This window comes from Corvus cornix, chromosome 5, assembly GCF_000738735.6.
Source record: "Corvus cornix cornix isolate S_Up_H32 chromosome 5, ASM73873v5, whole genome shotgun sequence".
Taxonomy (NCBI): domain Eukaryota; kingdom Metazoa; phylum Chordata; class Aves; order Passeriformes; family Corvidae; genus Corvus; species Corvus cornix.
Genome location: NC_046335.1, coordinates 35562302 through 35574808, shown reverse-complemented (window position 1 = coordinate 35574808; position 12507 = coordinate 35562302). Strand labels below are relative to the sequence as shown.

The window sequence follows — 12507 nt, the reverse complement described above, 5'->3', positions numbered from 1 at the left end:
CACAGCCATCTGCTACCAAAATGCTCTCTTCACCCAAGGCCTGGCTACACACATTCCTTGCGCTTCCATCAGATGATCTAGTGGCCACGCAGCTACAGGACAGGTCCATTTGGCTGGCAGATGCCATAGAAAACAAAGGTAGTAAATGAATATGACTGCAGCTGGAACAGGGGACCAAGACTGCATTTGAAACTGGCTACTAGGTTTTAGCTCATGTAGATGCAACTCAAACGTCTACCTCTGCCTTCTCTCTACATATTTATCTCCTTCCTGCCCCCTCCATGCATAAACCCCTGCCCACATGTTTTAAGTTACCTTTTAAAAATTATTTTCAGCAGTTTTCATTTTTCATCTACAGTTTAAAATCCTATACCACATGACAAAACCCAGCCTTGGTTCTGCACTGCCATCCCTGGCAATGCATCTTTTGAAAACAGAGGCACTTGTTTGGTCTTTGCTAGACCAGTGTGTAAGTTAATCTTCCAGTCAATTTCATAGTAATTTACATTATCAGAAATTAATTTCAAACAAAGGTAAAAATACTCTTCTCATTCTCCAGCTCAGCCTTGAAGGACTATATTGTATGATGGGGATGGTTCACAGACCCAGCTAGTAGGACTTCTCTCCTACATGAAGTGACTGATTCACCTCATGACCTCTGATGGGCATAATGTTCTCCTCTAAGACAATTTCCCAGACTTCCTCTATAGTCACCTGGGGACAAGTAATTCACCTATTTTAGATCCAGATTTGATGACAGGATATATTGCCCTCTGGAGCTGACACTATCTCTTCCTTCTTTTGGTGAGAGTCTGGACAACCAGCTCAGACCAGCTGTTAAAGGATTGGAGCTGGGAGAGAAGAAACTCAGATGATGGGAGAAGAAACTCAGAGACTTGTGCCTACAAAGCATTCTGAACTCACATTGAAGTTTTTCACAAACCACTACCCTGTAGAATTGTTTCCTAAACATGAGAAGATACCAAGCATAAAAAGACTGGGCTGAACCATGTACACCTAGTTCTTGGGAGATTAAACCTTCTTTTTTGATATTTGATGACCTATCCTGTTACATATTTTTAAAAGAAAATTGTAAAAATTATGAAGGAAAATGCAAAAATATCCCAATATTGCAACATCCTTATAGATGTCATGTAGGAGATATCAAGAAATCCAAGGTTTCTAGCTTTGCAGTCACCACTAAAATAAGACTATGAGGCCAGCAGTTTAGTGCATGACATACACAGCAACATGAGTACATTTTTCCAAGTAGGAAAAATTAGGACCAGCTTCAGAGATACTTCTTGCACACAGCACTGGCTGCAGGCTTAGTCTACCAGTGATACCAAACTACTTTTCTCTGTGACCGATCCTGCAGATGAGAGTTTTCAGTGCCTGTACACTGCATTGCCAGTTACAACCACTGGACTATAAAAGGAGCTTCCAAAAAGTAAAACTGATAGCCACAAAGAAAACATGAGAGATGAAAACACAACTGAGAGAGACTAATAAAACTTCAGTTTCCATCTTCCTGACTCATTCACTTGCTGCCTTGGGCCATCCTTTCATGGTTACAATATAATTCACTGTAGAGCAATATCTACCTAGTGTTCACCAGAAAAGTTGTTTTTTCACCACTGTAGTGTCTAAACCCTGTATAAGACCAACATTTAAAAATATTTGTATGCAGGTCTTGAAGTTTTAGCTATTGCAGTTTAAGAAGAAAATTTTGGCAATATTTTAGGAGTCTGCTTTATCAGTGAGTTTCAAATAGTTGGAGATTATCTGGTTTTAATATAGCATCTAGACGCATCTCCACGGTGAAAGCATTTTTGGTCCAAGCCAGATTAAGATTTTAAACAGCCTTAGGCAGGGAAAAATACCATGGGGGGATATAGAGGCCATGGGAATGTTCTGTAGTCTTAAACCACCCCTTCTCTATTTATGCACAAATTTATGCAGAGAACACTTCTACAGCAACTGCTGAAAAATATCCAGAGCCAGTGAAAAAGAATGGAGAGTAAAATACTCTTTTGAGAAGTGTTATGCCATCTGGTTGTTGCAATACATGTAAATACCACTCCTTTAGAAAAAATTCCTGGAGTATCACAGGCTTTACTCAGTCTCTTCTTCCTTCAGTGCTTCTGCCTTAGTTTTAACAGGTACTACAAATTCTGGAAATATATATGTATGTAGGCTATCAGCATCTTCCATTTTGCACAATTTCATTCTTAAGAAGAAAATTGCAATGTCTCTTTTGTAAGAAATTAGCATCCCTACTTAAACTGTTCTGTCACAGATCCGGGACATTGCATGTAGGCTGCTGTTTACTGCAATTAAAACTCTCCAGAAATAAAGACCACAACTAATTTTGTGTTCTGTCATTCTATCTTTCTATCTTTTGTGTTCTCATTCTTTCTTTGGGAAGCAAATGCAATGCTGTTTGCCATAATTTTTTCCTTTTATTTTTCAAAAGCAGATAGTTCTGTTCTTAATTAAGTCTCTTAATTGAAGCTCAGTCTGAATGACACCATTCATTCATTCATTCATTCATTCTCTATTGCCATGATACCTCTGCTCTCCTCAGATATTACCCTGTTCATGTGCACTCCCATCCCCACTCCCCATCACCAAGGGGTGGCTCTGACCCTCCATACCTCGATAAAAGCATGGACTGCCATTCCTGACACTCCTATACATCATGTCAGGACTTCAGACAGACCACAGGATGGTGGCACAGCACCACCTTTGCTTTTCTGTTCATCAGACACCATAATAAATGTGGGAAAGTTCAGATAAAAGGAGATCCCTTGAACACTTTTGTTTGCTGTGTGAAGTGCTCAGATTTTCAACCGTCATATTCTCATTCTTGCCACAACTGTGGCACCCATGTCCAGTAAGTTATTTCTTTCATAAAGTTAGCATGGAATGATGCATTTCTCTGAAAAGAAATGGGAAGATGTACATCACATTTGCAGGAAAACTGCTAACTCTGCTGCTGATGTGGCAAGAAAATAACACATGTCTCAAATCTGGCTCTAGAAAAGCTTACACATTGATTATCTTTACAGTCCAGAAATTGTAACATTCCTTAACACAGATTTGGGTCTAGGTCTGCAGAATTCATATTCTGAATTCAGAATGCATAGTTCATATATGAACTATGGCTCATAAATACAAAGTAAATAAATGCAATAAATACATCATAGAGAAATACAGCTCATAACCACAAAATTCATAGTTTCTATTCCCCCTCACCAAATTACTATGTTCTGTCTGCAATGCTCATTTGTACAGAACAATCCTGAAGAGGCCGTAGCAAGGACCCTGGAACCAAAGATTCACGTTACCACCTGGACACTGAATGCCCTCCATATTTGAGAGAGTCTGTTCCCTCAGGGGGTTGCTGCTGCTCCCTCTGGGAGCTTCCCTCGGTACAAAGCTCCCAATAAATGTTGTGCTAGAACAAACACTGTGTCTGTGAGTGCTTGTGCATCACTTTGTCAGGAATTGTGGGCAGAGGGTCCTGCAGCAGAACTGCATTTTTCAGCAGAACTGATGCTCTGGTGGGCTCTGGCTTCTCTGATGCTGTAAATAAGACTCTCTCACTTGTCCTGGGGCAGTTGGGAAAATTTGTCACCCCTTAGAGCTGTGCACAACTGATGAATTGTCCTGTACAGCACATGGTGCAGACAACCCTGGACGAGATATATGTGGCCTGGGGATCCATGCTCAGAAATGGCTTGAAGCAGCGGCAGGTATGGGCTCTTGTTCTATTCCACGTCCTGCTCTTAGGGCTCTGCTGTTGCCTCAAGAAACAGAGTTGTCAGGATGTCAGCAGCAGTTAGAAGAAGAGCACCAGCAGTGACATTGTAATCTTGGATTGGGGAATTCAGAGGACCTGAGAAACAGACCTGATCCAGGAAAAGCCAAGTAGTTAAAGCTGAGCCACACTCATCCCCACCATCCATCTTAGAAACAGTGCCACCGGAAAAGCACCTCAGGAGTTAGCAATTGGAGATTCTTTAATGACAGGTGCCACAGCACCTGTTCACCATCCAAGAGATTTCTCCAAGTTAGTTTGCTGCCCAGCAGGAGCTCACACACATGACATCACTGAGAGGATATGAAGCTTGCTAAACCCTCGAGGTTATCATCCACTCCTACTCTGCAATGCAGGCTCTGATAATACTGTGGTAAGGCAACTTAGAAACATCAGAGACTGTAGAGTCCATGAAGACATGATAACTACAGGCCATATTTTCCCCTAACCTCCAAGTGAAAGGGGTAAGGGGGTCGGGAAGGAGAAGATGAACTGAACAGAAAATGCCTGGCTGCATAGGTAGTACTCAAGGCTTTGGCTTCTGTGAATACAGATGTACCTCCAAGCAGCTGTTGGGAGCGGAGGGCATTCACTTGGCCTCATACTACAGGCAAAAAGAGGGGAGGATGTGGGACTCAGCAAGGAAAGGGAAATCCTTGTGCAGCAGAGTCCTCCTCTCAATGGTCTCCCTGGTGCAGCAGCCACTGAAGACCATGGTGGCTATAAAGATGATTTTTGCTCCATGTTCCCTTTGCACTCTCAGGCCATGCTGGCCATTTCACATGGGCTCTGAAACTCCCTGGCAGCTCTGGCTGGGCAGGGACCAAGCAAGAGGCACCACTGCTGTGAGTCCTTGGGTTAACTGGGGAGACAGTGAAGATTCTGCTCATCCCAGACACTCTCCAGGGCCTTGGTGCCACAGAAATGAACTTGTTGGACATGCGGGACACCGTGCTCTGTCGGCTGTGGGAGTTACCCACTGGAAATCACCCCCCGCACCTGCTCATCACCCCTGGGAAACATTTCTTTGGAGTCAAGGTTCTCTCACAGTGTCACAGCAGGAACAGAGATCCTGCCATGGTGCCATCCATGCCACCACTAGGATATTCACCACTATGCACCATGGGGTGTCACTTAGGTCCCAAGAGCACCCCCACAAGCACAGAGGTCAGCACCAAGGGAACCAGTTCCATCTCACAGCAGGAGATTTACACAAACAAAGCATTCATGGGTCATGTCACCCAATTTCAGAGTTGAAAAGGGTTGGGGGCGCTTCTGCCTGTTTTGTCAAGGGAATCCCTGGGGGTCGATTATGACCCGTGGATCTGCCCTTCACTTGTATGTATCAGGTCTTTGGTTGCCTGGGGCCATTATGAGTCACTGAGCTGAGGCAGAGATGGAGGGCGGGGCTGGCCTGGTTGTGATGCACTCTGGCACATGTGACATTACAGGACAAGTGTTACAATGGGGGCAGCTAGAAACAGAACCAGCAGGTAACATTGCCCCAGTACAGCCTCGGCAAGTGGTGAGCGTGCACACAGACAGGACGCTGTGCTGAACACTGAATGAGGGCCAGGGCAGAAATGCGAGTACCCGGGGAGCTGGTTCTCACCAGGCATCCAGAGCCCAGTCCCTCTGAGGAGTGCCTTTGGCAGGTCCTGCTGCTGGGGCAGTGGCACAGGCTTCACAGCCTGCCAGCTGCCTGGCCCCCTCTTTCCTGCCTTCAGATCCCTGGGGCTCCTGTCCCCACTTCCCTTATCAGCACCTCCCCCCCATCCCCACTCAACCCCTTCTCACCTCCTTAGGCCATGGTTACCATTACATTCCTTCTCTTGCTTCTGCAAGGCCTCATCCAGTACCCGCGGGAGGCCGGGGATGGGCTGGATGAGGCCACCCGGGAGTGCATGAAGCAGCGTGCTGAGTATCTGGACCAGGAGATGACTCGGCTGATTCAGGAGCTGGAGCAGAAGACCCCAGAGCAGAGTGGTGGGTCCTGGGGAGCCCTGCCTGTGTGGCAGTTCTGGGCTGTTCTTGGAATCCTCGTCCTTCTCTTAGCGCTGTGGTTTGGACTCAAGAATATTAGATGTGATCCAGACAACAGTGGCCAGAAGGAGAGGACCAGCAGCAACTTGGAGGAGGAAGAAGAAGGAAACAATGTTGTTGCAAAGAAAGAAATAGAAAGCAATGATGCAAATGTGGAAGAAGACAATAATGATGGAAATGAAGAAGGCAGCAATGTTGATGCAAAGAGAGAAAGCAATGTTGGAAATGAACAAAAAGAAGGCTATGATGATGCAAATGAAGAAGTAAACAACGATGAGAAGGTGGAGGAAGTCAATGCTGTTGGAAATGAAGACAGACACAATGCAAATGAAGAAGACGATGCCCACAATGTTAAAAGTAACCTTGGAAGCCTTTTAGAGGAGTTCATGCAGTTGCCTGTTCTGGACCTGGACAAAAGTTGCTCACTGGTAACTGACCCAATGGACAAACTCACACACATCTTTGGACAAGGCTTGTCAAACAGTTTCTACCCAGTGCCACAGTAAGCCATTGGAGTGGGCAGCGCCTTTGAAGGCTGGAGTCCCCAAGCAGAAGATGTTGTGTACCGTGTGCTTGTACCCCTGAGTCCCCCTCCAGGACATGCCTTCCACCTGGAGCTGGACACTGCAGGGATGCCCCAGAGGAACTTCTATGTCCATGTGGAGCTGCTGTGCACCTGCACGAGGGAGCATCTGGGGGAGAACCTGCTATGTTTCCTCCACCACCCTGAGGAGGAGCTGAGAAGGAAACATGGCCCCAGCCTCCTGCACACCCTCTGCACTGGCTCCTATCTAGACGTGGAGAAAACTGTCCACTGGTTCTATCAATTCATGAGAGTAGCCTGGTTGCTTCTGTGTCAGAGACTGAAATATTATATTTTATGACTTAAACATTTTCTTAAAGGACTGTTAAAACTGTATTACAAAAGCTGAAGAGAAGACTCCCACACCCTGAATGGGGCCCTGCAGCCTGACACTGCTCGCTGATGAAGATAAGATAAAGTAACAACTCAGGGCTGGGGACATTCACTGAGCACAGGCTTAACACCTCCAAGATGAGGACCACAGCCCCAGGGCTATCAGCTACCAGGCTCGAACAGACCCTCACACCAAGGGGTGGAGGGAGGAGAGGCTTTGGGTATCTTGGAAAAGCCTCTGGTCAGAGGCGCAGTGACTGCCCATCCTCCACTGTGCAGAGGAGCCCAGCTGAGGGGTCCTCACCGGGGGGGAGCTTATCCACAGCAGAAGGGGTGACATGGCCCATCACAGGGGCCCCCTCAAAGGGGTCCCCAGACCCTGCACCAGAGCACCAGAGATGATGCAACAGACCCTCAGTGTTGCAAGGGTGTCAAGCTAGCCCCTGCAAGAGAGGCACGTGGGCTTTCCCACCTGGCCCAAAGTGTATATTAATCCATGGAGTTCTGCACTCTTTGGCGTGTGGTGGCGTGTGGCGGCGTGTGGCGGCGTGTGGCGGTGTGTGGCAGTGTGTGGCAGCGTGTGGTGGCGTGGCAGCGTGTGGTGTGGCAGCATGTAGCGGCGTGGCCACAGCGGCAACAGGGCACCCTCACCACCAGCAGACCAGATGGAGGGGAGCAACGAGACGTCGTTGGGACCCTCAGATGGGTGATATGCTTCCACCTAACCCCTGTCACCTCTCCCTGTCCCCCCACCCCCCACGCACACTTCTTTTTCTTTCTCTCTTTCTTTTCTCTTCCCTTCTCTTTGCCTCTTTTACTATTAAATAAAATACATCAATTTTTTGGCACCAACATCTAACCTCGTTTGGTTTTAATCACATTTCTGGGAATATTTTGAACCTTCTAAGTTCTTTCCAGTTTATGCACAGAGACTTAGCTTGCTTTGCTTTTCCGGGTCTAAACCGGATCATAACATTCTGCCTCAGACCTGCCACTGGCGTTTAATGCTGCAGCCCTCTGGGCGCTCCTGTAAATTTCAGCTAAGCAAAGACAAGGAAAGCTTCATGGTTGAGATGAACTTTGGGGTGAGGCAAGGAGACTCAGATATCTTTGTGGGCAGCCAGCCTACAGAAGCAGGCATCCCAAGCACAACATGGCTTGAGACTTACGCAGTGGCAGAGGCAAAATTCTTCAGGCACATTTCCAGGCAGGCCCCCCATGACAGCTGGCACTGCAAGTGCCTGCCGCTCCTCACCCGCATCCTGGTGGGTGTAGGTTTTTCCAGCTATAGCTTGAAGACTGTGGTGATGCACCTCCTGAGCACCGTACCCCTGACACAGTGGCGCAGGAGGGATTTCTGGCAGCGCCTGGTGGATATCCTGAAGTACCTTCGCTGCTCACTGGAGACAAAACAACTTAACTGCTTCGTTGTAGGCAATGAGAGGTTTCCTATGGAGATCAGTTTCCCCTCAGAATTCTGTGTGGCTGAACCACTCAACCTCTTTCAGCATCTGGCGAGCAATCCGGATGCCCACATGAAGGCAAGGCGTGAGTACATTCACCTGCTACAACGGCTCAAGCAACTGCTGATCTGTGGCCATTGAAAGAGATCCTCATGCACAGAGCTGTTGAGAGATGCTGTATATATATCAATGTCCTGTAGTTAGTGCACTTACTGTATGTATTAATACCCTGTAATTAGTGCATTTCCTATATATATTAAGACCCTCTAGTTAGTGCATTTAGTGTATATATTATTACCCTCTAGTGCATTCAGCAAGCCTGAACCTTTGTTATTACTTCAATAAACTGTACTATTCCAGTATCTGGATTGTACAAGTTCTTGAACTCGACCAGGCCTGTAGTATTGGTAAATTGCACTAGTTGTAAATTTGTGGCTGACTGGGAGTAGAGACTTTTATTAATAAGTGTTTTTGAACAAAGGCACACAATTCTCACTCCACATTGCTTATAGCCTGTCATAGGGCAGGCTCTCCTGCTCTCCCAGGCACACAAGCCCAAGAGTACTTGACACAGCTGTCTTGTCTGCCTCAAGCAGGGGAGATGGATACCTTACCCAGCACTTTGGACAAATGTGGTAACTCAGTCTGTGAAGTTTTTGATGGTCTGGCTACAAAGAGTACAGCATGGGCAAGACCATAACATACAGAGATAAATCTAAAGGTCTTGTTTTTCCAGAGCATACGCTAAACCCTTCCAGAGCATACGCTAAACCCATACATTCCTTTTAACGATAGAAGTAAGGCAATATGTTCTCTCCTACCACCAACTCTTCTTCTCTCCTTGCTTTTGACAGAAAAATATCTGGATTGTAATCTGAGAGATGACACATTGTTACAAACAAGGATTATTAAAGAATTCAGCCAAAGAAAATATCAAAGGCTACTTTTCTGTAATAAGAACAGAAAAAGAAGGGTAGAAAAATACTCATATGACCCTTTTCTCATCCTCTGCCCTTCCATCTACTGGATGAATTGAGAAATTATGTGGAGAGATGACTCCAAGCACCATGATGCAGGAGGGCTCTCTGTGAACAATGGTGAATTTTATGTTTTATAGCACAAAGAACAACTCAGTAAAAAGTACCTGAAATTCTGTAGAATACTGACATAGAGTCCAGTCATTCTGTTTTGGTTCACTTCAGAGATGCTTCTTGTTCAAGTCCTTTCACTGGCAGGAATAAATATTGTCAGCATGTAGCCTCAGCTCTCACCAGTTATCAAAAGACTACTTCTGGGATGGACTGATTTTATGGGCTTTTGACTCCAAGGGGACAGTCACTGGGACATCTCAAGATGATAAAGTGCTAGAGATGAAGATCCTCCCCTGTAGAGCATCAGTCTCAGCCTCTGTAGAAATATGAGTAGAACCACAGGCAGCATCTGCCAAGCTCATCCTCCTCTCATGTCAGCAGAGAGTTGCTCACTAAAGCATGCCCTAAAAGCAAGAAATCAATAATTAGAAGTACGCCAAACCTCCTATGTGTTTTCACAGCTAAATTGGAATTAGGACCTTAAGCCTTTCAAACTCATGCCTTCCTGTGAATAGCAAGAGAAGGGAAATTTTTTAAGCAGACTCCAAATCACCCAACACACTGTTTAGTAATAATTTCCAGAGCTTTCAAAGAGGATGGATCCTGATACAACCTTGCTGGTCACAACATCAGTTGTGGTCATGCAATTACTTAAATGCTCCAAGGAAAGCAACTGGAACTGTGTCAGTGATTGCTGGTCTTGAACTCCACAAACCTGAAGACAGGTTACTTATGATATAGATAAAAGTATCCCCTTCTCTCTTATTTTTTCACTTGTTCACTTGTTGTCCTCCCTGTTCTTTCAGCACTCCCCTGTTACTGCACTCAGGAAGCTTGTGCAGGACTCACAGGAACTTCCTCTCTATTATTTGGCATAGTGCAGATGATATACACTGTAACTCGCCTCCTCAGTAAAATATACAGACTTCGCCTTCTCCATCTATTATCATAGGGAAATCTTGCCATTCTTCAAACTGTTTTTATTACCTGTTTTGAAGGCATTCTATGTTTCACAGATATATTTTGATGGGTAGCCAGAATTGAGGGCTGCATCCTGGGAGAAGATGAGGTATTTTTCCAGTGGCAGCTGTATTCCTCACCCTCCTGGGGCAGTGGCTGTGTTTTCTGCTAGTTAATATTCCAAAAACCTTTCAGAATGTGATTTTCTTTTTGGTTCCCAGTCCCTGGCTTCCCAGCCTCAGCAGGAGTTTTCTCTACCAGATATAGGGAGAAGCCTGGGAGCAGATAAGATGGGGCCACAAGAAAAAAGGACTTCAGAGTCAGGAGCAGCAGTGCCACATCCCCTCCTCGCTGTGCTGTAGCTCCTCCAGAGATGCCACAGCCCTGGGACATTGGCCAAAATTGCACTTACCTTGCAGAGACTGGCAAACCCCGCACATTTCCTGACCCAATTGAGAGCATCAGCAGCTCCACCTGCCAAAAAGCAGCATGCAAGTGTTTGGCTGTTGATATGAGCCCTCCACTACTGGAACTGAATCTCTGTGGCCTGAATATTGCAAACCAGCATGAGACTCCTTGTGTCTAAAGAGAAAGGGGTTAAATGATTGGTAATGGAAACACACTGGCATCCTCCCCATTAACCATTTTGGGGATGAATAAATGCATCCACTCCCAGAAAAGCTGCAATTAACTATTTCTGAAACTATTTCCCTTCTTTATATATCAACAGGAAAATAGGTTTTCTCTCTTTGATATGATTAGGTGAGCATTCTAATTTGTAATGTCACAGAAAGACATATCTTAGAATAAAACTTCAGTGCCCCATACTGTGCTAGATTTGTGAAGAAATAGATTTTCAAAAGAACTTTTCATGCTTTTCTTTCATAATGGGTGGGAATATTTCTTTAGTACTTCAAGTAGCTGGGGAGAGGAAAACCCTATCCCTCTTTTCCCTTCAGGGCCCCCAAATCCCATCCAAAAAAGGTAAGTATAAAACCATCAGAAATAAAGATCCATTTTCTAACATGCTTTATTACTTATAAGGACAGACCAGTTATCTTTCCCTTGAATTTATTTGGGGTTAATTAAACACAGCATGTATTAGACATTATGTCTCTTTCTTACCACTCTTCTAGAGAATCTAAAAACTGGAATACACATGTATTCTGCTCTGATCTTTCTTGGACAACATATCAAAAAATAGGTTCTCAGGGAGAGCAATAGAACCTAAAAGATCAGAGAATCATTTCTTAAGGTTCCAGTTCTTACAGGAGCTTGCAAAACCTGTCTCACCATACACCCATCCAGAAGGCAGGCTGGGAACCTGCCATCAGCCTTACTCTTGCTCTGATTCAACGCTGCTTTGACATTTTGCAAAACGTTGAGCTGAAAGAAACTAAACTTGCTTTTCTGCTTGCTGAAGATGTATCAACAGTGTGTTGTCATAGTAAACTAAGGGTGAGAAATGTCTGCATTCTTATCTCACAGACATCATTCATCTGGAGTATATCTCCATATTCTTGAAGTACAAGAATGCACTTTAGAACAGAGCAAGAGGAAAGAACGTAAGCAATCAGGAATACTATAAGATGACCTGATTACAAAAGGAGCATCTTAACCCAGCTCTGGTCCAAGGAGAGAACAGACTTATGGCCCAAATCAAATGCAGCAGCAGCAACAGCAGCAGGTGAGAGTCCACTGTGGCATTTGGCTGAAGCAGTGTGAACTGGGAAATACAAGCTGGCCAAGGAAATACAAGCTGATGACTGTCCTGATACATATCACCTTGCCCAAATGAAAGGCTCATTAACCCCAACAAGAAATAACTGAAGATTTTTTAATTTACTCAAAGTGTATGCACCAGAGGAGTGGCTCGAGGACTGGGTGTGTTTGATTTTCATTCAGGAAAGGAAGACACAAGTATGGGCAATTGTTATGGCTGGTAACTATTAATTGTGATTTTTGCAAAGATGTAAGCCCCCATGCTTCAGGGAAAAGCCTTTGCCCTCAGCTGTTGCTACTGGTCAGAGCTGCAGGGTCTCATCATGCTCACAGTGACTTGGCCCTATGAAACTGGGCCCTTCCCAGGCACAGCAGGCAGACCTAGTGCCACACCTCTCCAAACCCAGTCCCTGCAATGCAGATACATGCAGGTACACACTCTGTCTACTTTCTTGTCCTATTCAAGGCCTGCAACAGTCATGATGCAAG

At 45.2% G+C, this 12507-nt stretch overlaps 1 protein-coding gene across 1 annotated transcript; it reads left to right on the top strand.

Annotated features, from left to right (window-relative positions):
* Nucleotides 1-5631: 5631 nt before the first annotated feature.
* LOC109144994 (inositol 1,4,5-trisphosphate receptor-interacting protein-like 1) lies at nt 5632-8394 on the top strand. The gene is given in 2 exon segments (XM_039552929.1): nt 5632-6715; nt 7755-8394. Coding segments are annotated over 2 exon segments (1716 nt in total). The 3' UTR covers nt 8387-8394.
* The last annotated feature ends 4113 nt before the right edge of the window (nt 8395-12507 follow it).